Here is a 23,001-nt window from a genome sequence, read left to right as displayed (position 1 = left end):
ATAAGTGTCTTGCGTGTGGGAGAGAAAGGAAAAGAGAAAGTTGGGAAATGATTGATACTATGTGCATGTATTGTATATGGTGTGTGTGTGTGTGTGTGTGTGTGTGTGTGTGTGTGCGTGTACGCATTTTCAAATGTCATGAAACTAGGTTTATCTTGGGAGTAAAATACTAGAAAAATGTGAGTATAAACTGTGAGCACCCTTGTGTGTCGTAGGTCTTGAATCATACAAGAAAATCCTCTTATCATGGGCTGTTTTTTTTGTGTGTGTGTGGTTTTTTTAGCGGGTGAGAGTGGATAGTGGACACTGTGTATCTAAGCATATATAAAATTATGAACATGGAAATAAATGTGGCACATTAAGGTCCACATTCCCTCAATGATATTGCAAGAAGTGAAAGGAAAAAAAAAAATTACCACCAAAGAGTACATGTACACTGTATCAGAGATTTGTTTCATATTTTCACAAAGTTTTGATTTGCAGCTAAGCTGGAGCACGACATCTACTTCCGATAACAGTGAGGTATTTCAGTACCAAGAAGAAAATCAATATTTCCCCCAACGATTCATTTGGTATTCTCAGTAGCCATGACGATGATGGGTAGTTCTTGCGATGAATCTGATAATATATCTGTCTCCGCTTCACAGCCCTTGTCAGAAGATGGGCATGAAGTGATGGTGCAGTGATAAGAGAGAGTGAAAGACACACCTGAGAGAGAAAAATGTAAATGTTCTTGATCACTGATCATACCATTTTACATGGTCTTTAATCACATAAGCACATCATGTAAGAAAGTAATTGCTTACACTCGGATGCACTGTTTGCAATGACATCGTATGAATATAAAAACAAAACAATCTCATATAATTCTTTATAGTGAATGCAGTATGTTCTTCTCTACTGTATGCACATGTCCATATAAGAAAATAAAATGATAGCAATAAAAAAATATAATAGCTGGCTAGTCTACTTGATATCAGAAGTAATGAAAAAAATATTCTATGAAACTGCAGTAGTACTTTTTCATCATCACAAAGTTCTCCTATCTACAAATATACATTGGCATCACAGGAAACAAAAAAGTGCCGACATTCTTTGAAGAGAATAGTAATTGACATTACATTAATTTCTCTTTATACATTAATCATAACATACAGAACACTCTGGTTCATCAGAATGTAGTCCTTGGCTAGTGTCACTTCAAGATATCTATAGAGTGCATGTTTGACTGTCTGCTGGAAGACAACGGTAGAGTTCAAAATTTGATTTCATTTGGCTTTCGTGCATCATACTGTTAGAAAGAAACCACCTAATGTACAGCTTAGAAGATGACCGATTTTGTATTAGTCTCAGCCGTAGCCACCATTAAAGTACACTAATGAAAAATGACCAGCTATAGTGTGACAAGCGTACAGACACAAAATCTCCATGGTAACTGTTACCTTGGATTTCAATTGCTCAGCTCAAATATTAATTATGGATAAACCTTGATCTTTTTTTTTCCCACATCTGGTGTTTGGGAAGTTGTTAAAAGATGAAATATGAATAGCGGAAGCACACATTTTCAGATTGCAACAATTGACAATTCAGAGATGTTCTTGAAAGCATGTTTACTATGTAGTTAAGATTATGAAATGTAAACCTTTACACATGTAATAATGACAAAAACAAACTTAGTCTTTTTTCCCTCCTGAGAATGGAGACCTAATGCTAACTTTTCTGATCTGAAACAGAGGTTTTCATCTCAATCTGATCAGAGCATAGAAACTAAATGCAAAAACTGTCTGAAATTCACCTGTAATCAATGAACTGTCACGAACAAAACAAGCAGATATTGGACAGTTTAAGCTGATTCTGAAAAAAGGCAAAGATCAGTACCTCAATTTCATTGTATTCCTTTGCCTTGCTTCCATACTCATATAAACATAATATCGCATCTCGAACAATGTCACCACGATTTAAAATGTACCAATACCCTGGAAATCAAATTTGTGTACACATAGAATACACACAAACAAAAAAACCCCAGCCATATTTTACTGGTGACAGCCCCTGAAATTATGCATACTTTGATATATCAGATCATACCTCTATAACAATTTGACACTTGTGCTCTGCATGTTTATGTTCTACTCCATAAGCGCCGGTACTGATGTGTGCGCGTTCTAGCAATACATGTATTTTGTTACGAATAATATCAAGATTCCGTGTTGATCGGTTAGCTGATTGTGTGCACGCATTGCATATTACTATCTTTCAAGACTTAGTTGAAAAAAAAAAAAAAACATTGATAGCGCAATCATTCAATTGAAAAAAAATCTTGTGATCGACTAGTCTATTTCAAGTCACGTTTGTTTTAGTATACTCGGTAAAATTCACATTTAAACCCCAATGAATAAAAATCGCAGTGACAAAAAAAAAATTCTGTATTTTGCAGAGGGCATGTCTCAAGTATATTCTACAAATATAGCAAACATAATACTCAGGGTATTGGTACACTTTAAAATGACATTAATCCAACTCTTGAGGAGCCATAGAAAATGTTAAATCTTAGTAATATCTATAAAAAAAAATATGTATAAAATCTGCATATATCATCCTGTTCTTTTATAGTGATCAATGGGTAGATAGATCCACCAGTCTTTGTGGATATGAATAATTCATAATTTTAATATGTACACTGGGCGGCGGCATGGAAAGACTTTAAAAAGGCATATATCTTTCATCAATATCAAAAAGAAGCTACAAAATGTACATATGGCTGCGAAAGGATAATGCATATATAGATATCGACTGCACTCAAGGCACACAAGAATAGTACGGCTAAATAATATGGTTCCTGTCTTGATAGGTTTTGCCTGAAATAATTCACTGTATACAGAAGAGGCATTGCATTTTGTTCTCACTTGTAATTAAAATAGATTATCCACTCTAGGTGAGGAAATCTGTTAGTTTACCCAAATCATATGTCAAGACTATTTCAATACCTGCGCAAACTAAAAGCAGAACAGAGGATCAGAATTAGAATTTATAGCCCATCGGCCTACAGGAGCCTGCAAAGCCCAGTACATGTACGAAGTCAGTGCGAATTTGAGGTTCTCACAGATAATGGGCTACGGGCTTATATTAGAGCATAAAAATGGCACCATTCAGGTCCATCAAATAGGCCTATGACAAATCATATTATTTTACAGGGCTCATCACTAACTTTTTACTCTGCGGGCCTGTTCATGCTACTGATATCTTTGAATTTGAAATTTCGGTGCCCGAAACAGAAATGTATTGGACTGAAATAAAAAGAAAACGGAACAATTCATTTTGAAGCAGAGATGATCAATACGACTGCAAAAAGATAACCTTTATGATAATATGGTGGCCCAACAGCAGTTTTTTAGTGTCCCCAGTGGCCCCAGGCCACAGCTAATGTCAAGCCCCGATATACATATATATTATACAAATATTTGATCAGAATATACACACAATGCAACATATGTACTGTGTCTCATTCTTCCATGGAAGAGAAAATCTCTGCAAGAGTAAGTATATAACAAAACAATAGATAACAATGATCATAGTAAGAGTCCAACATGTTGCAGCTGCAGAAAAAAAATCAGTAGAGCAGCAATAGCATTACTGAGTAGTATATTCCCTTATGTGGGCTTTGCATAATTGATATGGTAACGATGTTAGACATACATCTTCACCATGTTCGTGGGTTTTGCGAGACAACATGTTTGACGGAAAGGCCTGCTTGGCACACACAGTGTGCATACCAACAGCACAGTTGTATCCTGTCGCTGGAAGTTTGTCTCCTGCAAAACATCAAACTCTACACTCAACTCAACACTATATTTATTGGACAGGCTACAGAGAACAAGACATACAAATGTACTTTATAGCTGGTGAGTGCTGTTATGAAAACCAGTTTGACTCATCATGCCATTTCCCATCTAAGTCACACACTTTCCATTTTTCTCTTCTATATCTTTGAATGAATCACTTTTATAGGGATATTTGGACCAAATGTCCAAACATGTGGCTTCGAAATAAAAACAAAAAACAAAAATAAAACAAAATGAAAGAAAAGAATGTGTTTCTGCAGTCAACAATGTGCAAACAAAAAAAGATTTTGTTCTCCCCACTCCTTTGTATTTGGGTGTGTAGGGGGAACTGCTAACATTTGAGCATCACTCATTTCTTAACGGTAAAAGAGCTACAGCCATATCTAACTATCTTTAACAATAGATTTTATTCACATTTATAATGAAGATAGGGCACAAGAAGTCTGTTGCTGTAAATTGTCAATGGGCTGTCATTTAGAAGCTTTTGGAAAGCATGTGGTAATCTTTGATAACAGTTTAGATTAATGATACTACTTAACAACAATTCAGAAATGATGACACAGTACAAATATGATAACAGAAAATTATCAAAAGTCCATAATCATAATGACATTAACAACTTCCTTGACAACAAACTTTCAGTGAATGAATACAGAAGATGATCCTATCAAAAATAACAAATTAATGTGATATTAGCTTTTCTTTTACTCATCAATTATACTTAGTAGCTCTCACTTGCCAGCTCTTCCAATAACCATTAGCACATTAAAAAAATTCATAGAAATTACAGTTCATACTAAAATGCCACTCAAACTGGTATTTGATATAAGTTGCATAATTAGGTCATTATTGCATTGCATTTTACATGAGAGATGATCCATAAACTTATTTCTGACATATACAAAGTAAAAAAAAAGGCAATGGCTCAATTATGTTTGAGCAAATACTACTTAATGATTTTGACAAACTTGTAACTACAATGTACATAAAGGTACTGCACAAACTGTTTTGTATGACTGAGATGTTTTAAGCAGTTTTTGTGGGATATTGTCACCAATTTCAATTTCCAAAAAAAAAATAATAATAATGGCTCATATTCTTTTCTGTAAAGTACACTCTCTACCTCAGCAATACATAAATTCACACCACTCAAAAACAGGGAAAGTACACTGCCTCCTTGCATACAAATAGTACACTTACTAACATTTAAAATGACTGTAGCTCCAATGACGTTCTTCAGTTTTCGCTTCAGGTATTTACCTCAATTATTGTTGTTACAAACGATAAACATGTTTAAGTCTTAAAATCAATCCAGCATTAAACTCAATCCAGTAGAAAGTAAAAGATGCTTCATTCCACTCTGTCATTGAGATCAGACTTAAGTCAAAAAATTAAGCCTAAGTCTCTGCATACTGAATTCTGATTGGCCAATACCCAAATAATGGTTGATTTCCTGACTTGTGTTTGATTGCTGCTTTTTATGCAACAGGGCCTGGAAGAGGGGTACGTGCAATGTCAAAGGTCATTGCTAGCAAATGAGTTTATGCTGATGATAAACTTGCCCAAACTATTTACTACTGTTTGTGCAACTTTGCTGGAGTGTTCCCCCAACAGATGATTGGTGGAATGAACAGTGCACTTCTTACAAAGGAGGGGAACAGTTGGGATTTGCTCAAATCATTAAACATTTATCTCGTCTTTGAAACCTTGATGAAGTCAAGTCTACTTGTTTCACGTCTGGTATAGACGGCACATCAATACAAACAAACAGATGTTATTACATAAAGGATGGGCCCACAGAAAAAGAAATGCAAAGTATAACTGAACAAAAACTGAAGAATTCTGTGGCAAAGCTGTATGTGTTGTAATACAGGAGAATCATACAGATATGACAGATATGAATCCCACAATAATACAGCTGAAACCTCTCTTTTTTTTTTTATTGCATTCCAAATCTCCAAGAATGATTTCAGTGTACTTTCCTGTTATGTTGCACTTTTCTGTACATATTTTTCTTAGTGGGTGATGATAAGCTAAAACATTCCTCTACATTTCATGGCAAAATCTTAAAATTTCTTTCCATCGCTTGAACAAACAAAATGAACAAAAAGAAATAAAATACTGAATGAAATGTGACATTTAAAACTATTGTCACTATTTCACAGAGCCACACAAGCACTCATTTGGAAGCCTTCTTGTCAAAAAACCCTGTATCAAACAGTATGCAACTAAAGGCTACTTTCCCCCCTCGAAAGAAAGAAAGAATGAAAAAGTAAACATACAGCACATCATATTTTTCAATATAATGTATAATGCAATACATCCTATACAGACAATCACCAGTACCAGCGTTTGATAACACAAGATCTATCAATCAAATTGAAAACTGAGTACGAAAAGAGCAATTGCATTGCATCTTAAAATTGATATATCGGGATTGAGTTTGGAGGAAATGCAGCTGATTGCCATGTGCGTTGTCGCAGGGGTCCAGATTCAACTTGTAATATCCAGCAGTCAGATGAAACTTTCCAACCAACTCCTGCAGTGCGCAAACTGTCTATGAGCACTGCGAGAAGTTGATAATGGAGAATGGGGAGGTTGTGGGGAGGGGTGATGGGGAAAAATTGGACAAGTGGGAAGGATGAGGGAGTGGGGTTGGGGCTGAGGATGGAAGGCGCTCAAATTGAAGTTATTTCCGTTGAGTCATTCAGGGTGAGAAACTCTACGAACTGTGCGGGGATGACCCCGCGGCGACCCTCGTGCTCAGCCGTCCACCAGTCCATGGAGTCCTGACTAAGAATCTTCAGAATTTGACCAGTGGAAAGACTTAGCTCGGAGGGTCCCTGAAAGGTGGTAGAGAGGAAAGAAAGAAAGTTTTCAAAAAATGTTATCTCTTTGTCCATCTCTCCTCCCTCAAATGGACATCTTTTCCTAAAAGTCATTCACATCTAGTTTAGTTTTTAGTCTATGTTATGGTCGTCTAATTGCACTTTCGCTATGCACATACTTGTACAATGGATTGATCAAACTTGAATTGTTGGGGCAGGGAACTTTGATTATTGTTTCCGTGTCAGTAAACTCCAAGAATGCTAGATTGTCAGCGTTTTGCAATGCCATCTTCTAAAGCTTGTCTGCTTTTTGAGACCAAGATCCTGTTTTCACAATCATTAGATTGCATTGACTGCAGGAGGAATTTCTGTAGAATATAACCAGAAATACAAAAGGGATATCTGACTTTTTAATTCATCTTTTCTGTTATCAGGTAAGACAAGGCAGAAGATTTGAATTACATGTAAATTAGACAGGAACAAATACCAAATAAGACAATCAATATAATTATCATTACAGCAACATCTTGACTATTGGTTTTTGTCAGTGGGTGCTCAAATGAATGATGTGCTGATGTCCTACCAACAAGAGGTGGTTTATGTTACATTGAAATTGCCACTTTAATATGAACGTCATAATTGATGTTTGATATTCTTACCAAAAATTTGTCTCTTCTGGCAAAAAGTAATGCTGGAAAGTCAAATTTCATCAATCAATAACCTATCTCCATCGATAATTGATGAAAAGATATCATGCAACTTGATATCAATTATGATGCATGAGAGTTCTGATAACATAAAACACAAATAACATTTTTCTATATCCATTCATCATAATCACACGATGCATCAAATGTTCATCATGCAAATCAAGTTAATATCTCATTTTAGTAACCATATCATAAACCATGCCATTAGGTATGCAATAATACTGCAGCAAAATAATAATAACACAAGTCATGAAATTTTTACACTAAAGAAAATGATAGAAACAAGAAAAAAGGTAGAGAAAGAACACTGTGACACTGGTACATGTATAATGCAGAAGTATTGCAGAATTTTTGATGAATGAGAAATCATAGAGTGTGTTAACATAAACAAAATATACCTTTCATGTATTTTTCATGAGAACAGGGAAAATATCAATAAATAATATTTGTGAATGTTTTAGGTTAACAGGAATATTAAAAAAACATAAAGGCAAATAATATCCCCCCCCAAAAAAATTCATTACACTCACACTAGAAGTGCCATCACGAATATTCTAACCTCCTAGGATTGACAAGATTTTGCAAGAATGTTGACAAAATGTTGAAAAACCCTCGGTCACCATGGTGTGCCATATACATACACTGCACCATAAACCTAAGAGAGAATAATGATCTTAAAGGGATGGTACAGTTGCTGTTGAGATGGGGTTTGAGGTTTCTAACATTTTTCCATGATGACTTTTTCAGATGAGAAACCTCTTTAATGAGAATTGGTTTTGAAATGGCCGAGATATCTAAAACAAAAGGGATCCTAATAAAAGGTGGGACCCTTTTATTAGGATCCCTTTGTTTTACTTTGTTTTTGGATATCTCAGCCATTTCATAACTGATTTTAATAATATATACTTTTAATTCCTCTTGGAATTGTTGGCTTCTTAACATTTCATAAAGTGGTTTCTGAATATCTCGCAAGAAGTTAAAAGCTGAATTCTTACCTCAACCAATACGATACCATCCCTTTAAAATGCATCCTACAAAAAGGATTACCAGGTAGCTGAACTGGAAAGGTTACTCAAATTAATATAATACTGCAAGCAAAAACAAATTATGAAAGAAAAAAAATCTTTCCAGAAGATGCTTCTGAAATACTTCAAAAGACAGACAAAAAATAAAACTAAAGAATGGAAAGTGACAGCAGGGGAAAAAAGGAGATACGAGAGGACACATCATAATAAAAGCTCATATTTGTTTTATAATATATACATATAATATATATATATATATATATATATATATATATATATATATATATATATATATAATTGCAGCCACAGTCATGGTATCGATCACTAGAGAAAAGAACATCTCATGTGTAATATGATGTTGATATAACTCTTGAAGGAGTACCACACTTGGTGATACTCCTCATGTCTAAAAGATCATTAGAGTTAAGAGAAGCCTTTCCACACCCATCACCCCCAGCCCCATCCCCATCCCTCATGTTGGGAATGAGCACCTGAGAGTATTAAGAATTTACTATTGGAATAATGAACTTTAAGTCTATTTCCTTGAGATGCTGTGTGCAAGCCTAACATAATTCAAACAACAGATTTCAAATGTCCTGCGTCCAAAACTTTAAATAAAAAAATACAAACACAAACACAGAAAATGGACACATGCATTATAGTGCACAAGCTAGTTTGCCCTACAGTTCCTAATCAGAAACACAACATTCATCCGATTTATGAAATGAATAAAGATATGTAAGGAAATGACATATGTATATGTATATATATATATATATATATATATATATATATATATATATATATATATATATATATATATATATATATATATATATACAAGGCTGTATATTCGGTCAGAATCATTCAGAACTGCTGAGAATGTTGTACAGACAATTTCAAAATATACCAATGCTGGGGTCTTTACAGTCTTCCATGGTTACAGGGTCATATGCACAAGAATAACCTTGATAAAAATCCAGGTTTTTTATAACATTTAAAAATAATAATTATTATTTCCCCATGTGATTTCCACATTACTCAAAATCCTGCTCCATGGATGGAAAGAATTTTGTTGAGAACATAATATCTACAGAGTGAGTAAAAAATATTGATAAAGATTCTAGGATAATGCAATTTTAAGTGAAATTAGCATGTCTGTCTCTAATTCACAGTGACAAGAGGTGAAAATTGCAGTTTGCAGCAAATAAAACACATAGAATCAAGCTTTTTTTTCTCAGCATCCTTTGTACACTAGACACACATCATTATGTAATTCAGAGCTTTGTCAGTGCTCAAGCACTTACACTCTATTGATGGTTACCTCAAAGTTTGGTCTAAGACTTGTCTAATGTTTTCTGACCTTTTTTATCAGTCATTTTCTATTACTAAAACAAATTCTAATGGCCAAAAAAATAAAACCCACAAAAGATTGAGAAAGATAACTTGCCACAAGCCAAGGATGGAAGATTGAATGAATTCATGACTACTTGTAAACTGACCTCTATTTCCATAAAATAATGCACACGTTTTGTTTCTCTACTTTTAGCAGTGAAAACCACGTAGAAGAGGTGCAGCATGAGTGCTGAATTAGCACAGAGCTGGTGAATCAGTTGGTTGGGGCGGTCCTTCAAAAAAAAAAGGCAAACCTGTGCAGACAAACACAAGATGAAAATTATACAAGTGCACACATTTTTCCTGTGGGCTTCCTCACAACCCTTTCCAAACTGCATGGTGGCACAGAAAAACAAAGAAAGAGAAAAGAAACAACCCTACTGTGGAAAAATTGGGAGTGTGGTGTGTGATTGGAAAGCGCCTTGTGATGTTAGTGTGTGGTGTGGTGAGCTAAGCATCTCACCCCCTTGGTCGGGCAGAGAATAATCTGCGGCCCAGTGTCATAGTGGTCTTTGGAGAGGACTTCGGACTACCCATCTGTTGGCATGGCAACATTTAATTCACAAAAGTAACACTTTTTATTCATAGGGGAATATAAGCATATGGGGAAAAATGGCCTGTGTATGTCACCTCTTTCATAAGTGATAGTGATAAATTATTTAATAAATAACTGCTACAGCTGTACTTGTCTTGGCCATTCTGTTGTCAATGAAGCAGCCTATTAAACAGTTGGCATGATGACTGAGTTATAAATTGACATTTAATAGCAATATCACAGGTACCATCATTAGAGGATATGAATATGAAACCATTCCAGTTATATCAGATGGCTTATATGGTTTATAAACACAGAATATGTTGAAATTCCTCAATATTTGTGGAATATTATTACACCTTTAAAGCTATTCATGAGCGTTTGTGGAAAAGGTATGAACATGAAACCATTCCAGTAATATCAGATGGCTTTCATGGTTTATAAACACAGAATATGTTGAAATTCCTCAATGTTTGTGGAAATTTATTGAACCTTTAAAGCTATGAACACAATCATCAAAGGTATGAATATGAAACCATTCCAGTTATATCAGATAGGTTTCATGGTTTATAAACACAGCATGTGTTGAAATTCCTCAATGTTTGTGGAATATCATTATTAACCTTTAAAGCTATGAACAAATTCATTATAGGTAAGGAAACAAAGGCTGTCAAATCGTAGATTATACCTTTTCTCATTCTCAAGTTGATACAAAGCACATCCATATACAACTGAACTAAAAGGAAGTCTCCCCAAGTACACATGCATTTTAAGCGACTGCAGAGAGATATCAAATGAAACACTGGATGGCAGTTTGGGGAAAATTAGACAATACAGTAAAAAATGAAGTCCTTGTACAGTCATTTTAAAAAATGAAGACAAGAAAATACAAATGAAATCCCAAAATATTTTAGTAATCTTTGACATTCAAAGAGCATTTGAAGTTGCCACCAATCTCTTCCAAAAGACATGGACAGTACTATGTACACCGTTGTATCTCAACTTATCAAATCAGCTTGCCACATAAATGTGAACATCTCAACTAAAAAAAAGGTGAAGCTTTCCAAGTTTATTTATATCCAGGTGCCTTGGCAGGTGAATGATTGAATCACCAATTTCTGCCCCACACAATGGGTTTTTTTTCTGTTGTTGTTGTTGTTGTTATTGTTTGTTTCTTTGTTTGTTTATTTGCTTGTCTGTTTGTTTGTTTTCAGACTTTAAATGGAGCATTCAATGCCGGTAGCATCCTAAATTTATGTCCAAAATGGGCAGGTTAATAAATGCCTTCAAAATGAGCCCATTTGTTTACTATTTACACCAATTATACACTGAATGTCTTTTTCCCCCTTGACAGCCCACAAAAAATAATAACAAAAAATTGCATGATGACATGCTTCACAGTAAAGCCAACTATTCCACTAGCCCATGAGAAAAAAAAAAACTACCCTTTATTTCTGTACAGTCTTCACAGATGACTTTTGTGCTTTTGTGTTTTCAGAAAACAAACAGGATGCACATGCGCTAGTGCAGTGCCTCAGACGTACAGTTGTACATCACTTCATAAATGTGATGGGGCAAATGCGACATCAATTGTGACCCTGCACCTCAAAACAAACAAAAAGTCGCCAGACATAAATTTTTAATTAAGACCATATTTTGAAAGAGCAGACTTTAAGCTTTAAAATGATGTATAACTCAAAGTAAATGGACTCTCCTAACCTATCTAAATATTGGAAAGAAAGCACAAACTCAGGAAGAGTGTGAACTGAGAAAAGAGGCACTGAAGTACAGCGTCTATTCAAGCGCTTAATCTTTACCAAACCATGCTGGCTGTGCGATGAATGGGACAAAAAACAGGAAGTGAACCACCAGAGTAACAATAATGAAGGGATTATCAAATTAAATTGAAATTAAATATGCCTCATTAACACATTCTGTCCATAATTAACGCAAACTTTCAAAGCAGTACCACTATCCTTTCAAAAGTTATTAGAGTTGAAAGTGAAGAGTGTGGACAAGGTCTTTCAGAAATGAAAAAGGGATTTTAAAGACACACCTAATCACATTATTCTACCAAAAATGTTCGAGATAAACTGCTAAAAAACACACTTTCCTGCCCGTTTTATGATACCAAATTTTAGCATAATGTAAAAGAAGACCCGCTCTTTTAGAAAATATGAAAAAGTCAAGTTCGGGTAGGTTGACCCATTTCACTTATTTTCAGTCTTCACGCAAAATCAGTGTGTGCGACTTTATGTTCGTTTTGAGGTGCACGGTCACAATTGAACAAAAATCCTTCAGTTATCCTGCATGTGGTAATCTAGTGTCCTTTGATAACAGACATTACACTGTAAAACAAGGAATTTTCGCGTGCATTTTCATTTCGCAAATTTCGCGAGCGCCAAGATTTGCGAAATTAAAATGCACGCAAAAGTTCTTGTCTACATTCTATGCACTGAATGCCAGTGGCAGTTCGTAAAAATTTCATGCCGCAAATACGGCCGTCGGCTCCAATTCGCGAAAAATTCATGCCGCGAATATATCATGTTTTACAGTATTCATGTCACAAAAGCATAAACACAAGTCATTCTGAAAAAAAAATGTCACAAATGATTGGAAATTATACAGTACTTCACTCACAAGAGTCCCCCCCCCCCCCCCCCTACAGAAAAGTGCATTGTAGAGACACTGGACTAAGATGAGAATGACAGTTCCCTGCTACCATTTTCAGACATACTTCACCCTTGGAACATCTAACTTCATACAATCTGCCTTCAATGGATGCATTCTTGATTACTGCTATCGATATTGAGTAGAACAATCATGATAAAGTTAATAATAATAATAACAATAATAACAATAATAATAATAATAATAATAACAATAATAATAACAGTATCATAAAAGTACGGGAACATGCATGATGCATCATGCTCTAAAGTTTTCCAGAATCTCAACCCTGATCCTGCCTTTGGAAAAGCGCGGAAAAAATAAAGATGGGTCATGCACAATGCAATCACGTCAGACCAAAAAATGCCATGTCCTAAAGACAGCTGTGCTACATGAGACGATGCGACTGAGCGCCATTCCTGCCGCCAGGCAGCATTTTGGCAGGCATGAGATGAGGGCGGACCAACCTTCACCATGGCAACAGTGCATGTGAGTGACAGGTGGCGGACGGATGAGACGGGGACAACACAAATACAATCCTAAAAGCCACGCAGGAAATTAGTGAGCTGGCAAACAAAAAAAACAAAGATATGGTGAATGGGTGGAAAAGTATTCTCAGACTATCACGGCACAAGAATCAGAACCCTGCATTACATCAATTTAGAGAGACATATCTTGTAGTCATAGCAACTATTTACTTATATTTTTGTGTGTGTTAATATGCAGGTACAGTAAGTCAAATTTAATGGGAATATAATGTTAAGGTTTGTCACTTATTCCGTTGAGGACAGATTGATTTTGCTACAACACGCATTTCCCATAGACCCCTGCCCGAGTATACTCGGGACTCGTCCTCAACGGGTTAACTATCATCATCACGAATACATGTACAGTGTACTTAAGACAGCACTATAGAGCCTACATTTTGAACTACTACATATTAACGCAATTTGAAACTGTCTTCATTACTTGTTTGCTTGTGCTCACACTGCTGCTGCAATGTGATTGAAACTGTGACTCATTATTACTTGTGCTACTGTAGTGCCCTGATACTTGTCATTTTTCTATGATTTCATCCAGTGCCCCTGGTACTTTTCATTTTCCTATGATGATTTCATCAATGCCATAAGGAAAATGAAAGTCTCTTGTAGATATCATTTTTCAAAGACTCTGTAGTCAGAAACCCTTGACTTTTTCCCACCACAATCTTTACAATACCCAGGCTGGTGACATCCTTGTCTCATATTCATTGCTATTTCCTATTTGCAGATACCATCCATTCCATACAATGAATCTTCCTGTCCTTTTCCACAGCACACAGTTTCCCCTGCTCAAGTTACACCCTACACTGAATCCCGCTTCTCAAAACTAACATTCTCATCTGATCATATCCTTAACTTTACAAAGAAACAAAACAGAGCAAATCAATGTTCACCAGTGTCAACTACATCATGCTCTTCATCACAAGAGGGGGAAAAAGCAAGTTTTTTTCAGTTAAAAGGCAGTGAGATATACAATGTGTTGCACTATGAGCTCTCTACGCGTAATTTCTGAACACCATGATTGCTTCTGCACTATTCAAACACATATACAACCAAATGCATTGCTTGATACAAAACGCACAAAGTTTTCACTACGAGTAGCTCAGCAATAGAGTGCATAGACTGTGTAGTGAATATACAAAATGAATTTGATGCTATGCTAAATACTATTCTAGCACTCTACACATAAACTTCACCAGCACTGTTCAACTGTTGCAGATCAAGCAACTTTCTAAAGCACAATGAAAAAAAAACATATTGAAGGCAAAAAACCCACACATATATTTCAGATGAAAAAAAGGAGGGGAAACTGTTATATACTACAATGTTCAGTGAAGGTTAATATAAAAAGTCTTTTTTTTTCATTAATAAAATAATAAAATTTTCTTATTTTTTAAGGACAAAAAAATGTACTGGTTGGCAGCCCTGCTACTCTAGGCACTAAATGAGCATATTTTGGGCAAGAAACTTCTTATCTTGTGTAGATAGCTTTCTGATAACTTAGTTCTAATTTGTTGAGATAGGCAAACATTCATGGCATTGCATTAATCATACAGAGTTGAAAAATTGAGGAATGACAGTGTGGAAAAAAAAAATGAATTTCTAGAGTTTGTAGAGTTTGTAGAGTTCCTGAAGTATAAATGGCAGCCAGTGAGCAAAACTAATTAGACTATCTACCTTTTGGTTAGTAAGCCATTTCCTAGTCTAAACCTTACTTGCAGACACCTTTTTTTTTTGGGGGGGGGGGGGATAACAGCTTTCCATGAAATTGAGAAAGAAGTTGCAGACTATTTCCCCCTTCTTTGTGGTTTTAGGAAAAACATAATTCACACTTTGGATGTATACACACAAACAAAAAAGGGAATAAATGGTCAACTGACAAGCAAAAATGCAAAAATGCCATCCAGTGGAAACCGCTGTGGGCAGATGAGCACAATCACATTTATGCATATACAATGCAGCTGCACAACTTAACATTTCCACTGTGTTCCAAACTACAAACATGAAGATACTGCCAGAACCTATATGCAGGCTACACATTTACTTCTAGTATGATAACATAGACTTACCTTGCCATCTATTTTTACTACACTTGATTTTACTTCATGGCAATCACTCCTAAGAGAATTGTTTTGTGTAGGAGTTTGAAAAAAAAGAGACAAAATATCAAAATGTGACGAAATGCCGAACACATCATGCATCTAAACATAACTATCATTGTGATAATACTCACAAAACAGAACACTCCTTATATAATGAACACAGTTATAACATAATTTTTGATGTAATGAAGTTAAAATTCAGGTCCCCAAATTATCATATACCTTTATAATTATACTTTACTGTTCAGTTATACTGCAATTTCGATATGACAGAAAAAAAAACTGCCTATGAATGATTAAAGATTCTGTGCAGTCGCTGCTGGATGAGAAGACTACTGAAGTTTTTGATGTCACATACATAGAATGATGTAAGGATAATACAGAGAGAATTCCATAAAATGTCATTTTCTGGAAAAAGGAACACATTCTCTTAACATGTTACTGATGTTTGTTAGGGGTACTGTTATTTCCCCTGCCTTCTGAAAGAGGCAATGACACTTAATAAAATCATAACTTTTTAAACAGATTGTCTGATTTTTTCCTCAAACTTTCACTTATAAATGTGTTATACTAATTGCTGAATTCACTCAATCCACATGTATGTATATTAAGGTGAACTTGTCCTTTTAAATGAACTAGGATGTATGCCTGTTGCATACTTCATGATCTCACATTTCTTACATTACTCAATCTATCTACTGGTAGTATGCTGGATATTTGCACATCACATTCACGCATGCATTGCTTTTTATATTTCTACAGAGATTATAAGAATAGCACCGATACCCCCTCTACATTTCACACCGAGCATAAATTTCCCATCACTTCAGGCATGATTCACAACTATGACTCAAAGACATGGACCATAAATCTCATCTTGATACCTTACACACTTGAAAGTAAATGTTGTTATTTCTAAAGTAGGCTAAGACAATGCAGTCATTTTCAGTGTTATTGAAGCACAGCCTTCAGCATCAAGATTCTGCAGTACATCAATCTTTAACTAGACTGAACAGATTTCACATTCCCACAGGGAAAATAAAAATAACATGATCAGTTTATCTTCATCATTTCATCACATAATCAAGAAACCTAGCACAAATTCTATGGTTATAGCACAATGCTCATTGGCTGAGCCCTTTATAAAAGCCTGGGTCTGAACAAAGACTGGGATTGAACTATGACTGAATATAATTTTGCATGTTTAGTCTTTCTTTTTTTTTCCCTTTTCTTTTTTTTAACATACGACAGAAATAGAAACATCAGCAGGGAGGAGAACACATATTAACCTTTTGAGGACAGACTGATTTTGCTACAACACACATTTCCCATAGACACCTGCCCGAGTATACTCGGAACTCGACCTCAACAGGCTAAATGAGTGTGACACAGGTGAGGTGCTTTGTCCAACCCTTAAATGCTCCTGACCAACCACCTTTACGGACTGTCCATCCTGGACTACTCTCTGTTAGCTCAGGGTACACCATCCCAATCCCAGTGGTCAGAAACAGTCAAAGTCAGTATGGCAAAGGACAGTGAATGTATCTCAGAAGCAATGAGCTAATTCTAAGCAAGAGATTATCAAGTAGAGGGGTGAAGGCTGAGGTGTGAGTTTTCTTCAATTTGTCTCCCTCTACAATCGCACCTGCTGATCTATAATTTAACAAACATGCCCCGTGGTTCCTTTTTTCCCCTACATGTTTGTTAAATTATAGATAGGCAGTTGCGATTTTACAAATTTCATTTGTTCATTTGTACAGGGAGACAAACTGACGAAAACTCACACCTCAAGCTAATTCTACTTGAAAATTATGATCTACACCTGCTGGCAAAAATAATGTTATTATAAACTACCAGTACAATATCTCATATTGACATATAAATGACATTTAAAATGTGCTTTACATCTTTAATAGCATCCTTTTAAAAGCAATAATGAAAGTGAGAGATAAACTGGAAATCTGCTTCATGATTTGAAAGGATAACTTCCTGCATATGCTTCTGAGGTTAATGAAGTGTGAATGCAAAACCAAATAATTATGTAAAAGACGTAACTGGCTGATCTACTATCAGGTCCAGTTTTGGAAAACTAGTTGGATGCTGATGAAAGAACAACAGCAAGTTCTGGCTAAAGTGCTCAGGCACACAAAGGGATAAAACATCTCAGTGTGTGCCTTTCCGGCTCCTGAACAATAAGTTTGTCGATAGAGACACTGCATCCATCTGACCATGAGTCAATGGTTCTCATACGTATCCGAAACCAAGAGTTAGATACGCAGTATGTACTTTGAGGAGCGTGTGAACAGCTGTCCAATTAATAAGGATGCACATACACCACACAGGCAAGATAAAGCTAAATGATAGCAGTGATACTAATCAACCGATCTATTTGTCCGGTTCTGGGTCGAACAATTTATTGTGATGGCCTTTCCGTGACAGCACCATAAATCTTATTTGGAAAAGTTGCCAATTTGATATTTTTTAAGAGTGGCACATTTCTGCATGATTCTGCTTTTCGATACAGCTCATTCATCATGCCAAATTTTGCTAAAGTTTTCACTTTTCTGTTTCCCGTATTTCAAAGATTTTCTTTGGGAAGGTGGTAGCCTCATGAGTCAATCTTTTTTTTTCTTAGTTATTAATATTACTGGTACTTGTTACAGATCTAAAACAGCAAATGAGTTTGTTTCACTGGTGTCAGCTTGGGAATTCCAGTGAGACCACTTACGAATGTTGGCAAGGAGTCATATTTAAAGCGTGACTTTCATCTATATGTACAAAATTCTCACAATCTAATTGTTGAGTTTAAATGAAGTGGAACATGTCTATGTGTGCACATATGTGTGTTTGTGAATGATTAATTACAATGGGGGAAGGGGTCCTTGGGAAATGTAACAACAGAATTCCAAGTTGGCCATTTCTCTCTTTTGTATCATACTTTGTAAGCTGCATCTTTGCAATACAACATAGACCCATTGATAACAATTGAGTTATCTGTGGACGGTAGGAATGTATAGTGTTCAGTTTAACTTTAAGGTAAAGATGGCTATCATTAGTTCATGAATGAAGTGACAGATTTCTTTTTCTAAAGTTCTGTGGTATTCATTGTGATAATTTGTTGTATTGCAAAGATGCAGCTTACAAAGTTTGATACAAAAGAGAGGGGTCTAGGGCAATTACCCCCTGGGCAATTACCCCGCACCCTTTCCCTGGCCCTAATCCTAATTCTAATCCTGAACCAAACCCTAACCCTAATCTTTACTCTAACCTTACCACTAACCAGTATTTGGCTGGGGGGTAATTGCTCTCTGGGGGTAATTGCCCGGATACGGTTATCAATATTTTCTGGTTATTTCTCTTTGTGAGGATTCAAACTAAAGGCACACTTATGTTCTCTGACACATTTGAAAATATGCACCATATATTTCACTCATCTTACAGTAAGTGTAGTGCCATGATGATCAACCTATTGATTGTGGGCATCTTCAGCAAGACAAGACAAGTAATACGTGTATCTCCGAGGAGGATTCTCATGTTCACATGATTTTGATCTCCCACAACACTTTTTGTAGTGTTGCAAAGTGACTTGGATTTTGGTAGTCCCATCCCTTGCCCCGATCCAACCTTGAAACAAAATATAAGAGAAAAAGCTCTAGGAAAAGTCCTTCCCCTTTTGGCTGTCATCTATAACTCCATTACGCACACTGTACACGTGTCTACCTGTTGGGTGCTACAAATGTGCTGGCATCAAATGCTGTCTCTCTTAATACTATCAGCAAACTCTTCCCACATAATGTCAATGGCAGATTGAGATTTGGGTTGCGAGAAGGTTAGAGTACATTGCAACAAATATGACAGCAGGTGACAGAATCCTATTATGCATGTCTTAATTAAACCCTTTTTATATTAGCTAAACACACACATACAAACACAAATACAGACCACACACCACACACATACATACAGACACAAACACTCCACAATCTTACATAATCAAATCACAGGTTATCATCATCATATGATACACAGCGGGCGAGATCCTAAATGCACAAGTGGGTGAAGAAATGTCATCTTTACTTGCAGAGCAGACCCAAGCTTGTCTAGCAGAAAGGTATTCACATGTTTAAAAACCTGCTATAGACTTCAATAGCATACACCTGCTGTTGAACGTTTTCTGTATTGTTATCAGATGTAAGATGTAGGCCTCTGTGTATGCAAAAGATTGTGTCTAATGAAGAGGGGTTTCTAGAGAAAGTCCTGTGGTTTTGCAGGACGTTTCACTAAGACTTGCGTGGTCACAGCGAACACAAGTACTGTACCCTGCAACAAGCATTCCTCTGAGTTGTAAATAGCAGATGTATGATATTGAACAGCAACCACAATTATCAACCACTAAAATTGAATTGATTTTTTGCTATCTCAAGGATGTACAATACTGTATGCCTACATCATTGGGCACTTCAATACTGTATAAGCTGTTATTTTCAAGCACAGATGTTTTCACAAATGAGGGGGTCACAGACATCTACTATATGTGACCGTGCACCTCAAAACAAACAAAAAGTCGCCAGACATGAATTTTTAGTTAAGACCATATTCTGAAAGACCAGACTTTAAGCTTTAAAATGGTGTATAACTCAAATCAAATGGACTCTCCTAACCTATCTAAATATTGGAAAGAAAGCACAAACTCAGGAAAAGTGTGACTGAGAAAAGAGGCTCTGAAGTACAGTGTCTATTCAAGCGCTTAATCTTTACCAAACCGTGCTGGCTGTGTGATGAATGGGACAAAAAACAGGAAGTAAACCACCAGAGTAACAACAATGAAGGGATTATCAGATTAAACTGAAATTAAGCATGCCTCATTAACACATTCTGTCTATAATTAATGCCAACTTTCAAAGCAGTAGCACTATCTTTTCAAAAGTTATTAGAGTTGAAAGTGAAGAGTGTGGACAAGGTTTTTCAGAAATGAAAACGGGATTCTAAAGACACACCTAATCACACTATTCTACCAAAAATGTTCGAGATAAACTGCTAAAAAACACACTTTCCTGCCCGTTTTACGATACCAAATTTTAGCATAATGTAAAAGAGGACCCGCTCTTTCAGAAAATATGAAAAAGTCAAGTTCGGCTAGGTTTACCCATTTCACTTATTTTCAGTCCTCACGCGAAATCAGTGTGTGCGACTTTATGTTCGTTTTGAGGTGCACGGTCACATATGTTGTTTTCATAATTTTGACATTTTGTGACAGCCTCAATATATTTTAATCATACCTGCTGAAACTTTTGAAACTCTAATATTGTACACCATGTATATACACCAGGGGCCCGTTGCATAAAACTTACCATACTACCGTCAAAATTAGGCGTCACAGCCAATCAGCATCAAGGATTATAAAATTTACCGCTAATCTGAAGACTTACCGCTAGAAAGGAGCGGTAAGTCCAGCGGTAAGGGTTTTATGCAATAGGGCCCAGATATTTCTACACATGTCCGGAAGAACAGATAGATAGCTAGATAGATATAAGAGTGTTTGAGAAACAGAAGGATACAATTGTACATATGAAATATATAGAATATAGAACAGAAGCATCAAGGGTGGAAATAAAGAAAAGCTGCTGACATATGACAAAAGTCCACACTCAAGTTATGAATTCTTGCATTGAGTTGGTTTTTTTTTTAATTACAACTAATTGACAAATTTGTCAAACACTTGTAAGAAGCCCATTCATTCACATTTTTATGACTTGTCACTTGGATTTGTTTGTTTTCTTTATGTATTTTTATATAATTGTGTGTGTGTGTGTGTGTGTGTGTGTGTATGTGTATGTATGTATGTATTTCCTTTCTGCCAAGTTTCTTTCTAGATGATTCATAAAGTGAGAAGCTCTCCTTTACCTGGGCTTTATAGTCAAACCGTGCCCGGACTAAGGTTTGCATAGACCCCGCACTGGACTGGGGCGGAGGTGAATCCACGGCGGCGTAAAGTGGGTCTAGCGGGATGAAACAAGCCAAAATAATTGAAAAATCAGAATGAAATGAGTGGGATGAATTACAGAAATCTGAAGGAGAGAGAGAAAAAAAAAAAGAGAGAAAGCAAAACAAAACAAACAAAACAAAAACACAAAAATATGACGGTTAGAATTGAACAATAAAAAGCATTTGGGGCTGATGAGAAGTCCACAACTTACGTGCACTAATGAGGGGGGAAAAAAAAAGGTTTGTAGCCAGGGAAACAAAGAGAATGACCACAAGAAGTTAAAGGATGAGATGTTTCTTGCACACACAGATCATATAGGGTACTGTTGTTATATACACAGATTGTATCTCCATTATCTGTAGATTAGTAAAGGTGTCAAAATGGAATTACAACAATGCAAATGCAAAGATCATGGCAGCTTCATGTTAAAGTATTTGATGAAAAGTTATTTATTAAAATATGTCCTTTTTACATTGCAGTAGCAAAAGGATATGTTTAAACTCAATTTTGAACAAATATAAGTGAATGTGTATATATATTATTCATGAATACATACAATCAGATATTCATGCATGCTTCATCACAAAAGAGGTATAAAAATGGGATCAAAACAGACTGTTATTCATTTTTGTTTTGTATGTAGATCATCACAAATAGTAACATTCATTTTCAAAATTTCGTTTACTATGGAAACAAGAGACCAGCAGTAACAGTGCTTGCTGGAACAGCACACATTGCCATCATGGCCCTCCACCTGAGGCAAACTATTCAAAAAATCTTGGAATATGGGAGTGGGTTCAGGCCCCTCTGGAAACACTCTATTTTAAGGTTCTTATATAGGCCTCAACATATGGGCCCGTCTGGGGATACCACTAACATTTGTACAAATTATAATCCCCCCCCCCTTTACGATTTCTCCCAAGTTATATCATAATCTAGACCCCAGGATTCAAGAAGATGAAAATATCAAAAATTATGAAAGGTCAGAGAATTTGGGGGTATTTGGGCCATGCCCCAGGGGTCCCCATGGGGTACCACTACAATTTATACAAAATATGACCCCCCCCCCCCCCCCCCCAACTGATGTCTCCTGACAAGTTTTGTAGATGTCTAGCAACCTGTTTTTAAGACAATAAAAATGTCAAAAACTAAGAAAATCTGCTCATTTTGCATATTTGTGACCCTGCATCACAACACCAACAAAAAGTCACCATGCAGATATGGATTCTCAGTTTAAGTGCAGATTCTATAAAAAGAGCAGACTGTAAGCTTTAAAGTGATTTATGACTCAATTTAAATGGACTCCCCTGACCCTATCTAAATATTGGAAAGAAAGCACACACTCTGGAAAAGTGTGAACTGAGAA

The 23,001-nt window shown here is 36.0% G+C and overlaps 1 protein-coding gene across 4 annotated transcripts in view; it reads right to left on the bottom strand.

Moving 5' to 3' along the window:
* Positions 1 to 2,591: 2,591 nt before the first annotated feature.
* Positions 2,592 to 23,001, bottom strand: part of LOC139720916 (proline-serine-threonine phosphatase-interacting protein 1-like) — a 98,550-nt gene continuing 78,140 nt past the window's right edge. Inside the window, exons 11-13 of one of the 4 annotated variants that reach the window (XM_071632244.1) lie at positions 21,554 to 21,648; positions 15,617 to 15,665; positions 2,592 to 6,685 (exon numbers count right to left, since the gene is read on the bottom strand). In XM_071632244.1, coding sequence (XP_071488345.1) covers positions 15,660 to 15,665; positions 21,554 to 21,648 — 101 coding nt within the window. In that variant the 3' untranslated portion in view covers positions 2,592 to 6,685; positions 15,617 to 15,659. Of the gene's footprint in view, positions 6,686 to 10,263; positions 10,338 to 15,296; positions 15,666 to 17,026; positions 21,649 to 23,001 lie in introns of those variants that run through there. The other 3 variants (XM_071632243.1, XM_071632245.1, XM_071632242.1) reach the window with 3 other exon arrangements.

This window comes from Diadema antillarum, unplaced genomic scaffold (assembly GCF_040938485.1).
Source record: "Diadema antillarum isolate AM-2024a unplaced genomic scaffold, OU_Dant_1.0 scf00000134, whole genome shotgun sequence".
Classification (NCBI taxonomy): domain Eukaryota; kingdom Metazoa; phylum Echinodermata; class Echinoidea; order Diadematoida; family Diadematidae; genus Diadema; species Diadema antillarum.
Note: the sequence above shows the minus strand (reverse complement) of the source record. Positions and strands in the feature narration are given on the sequence as shown.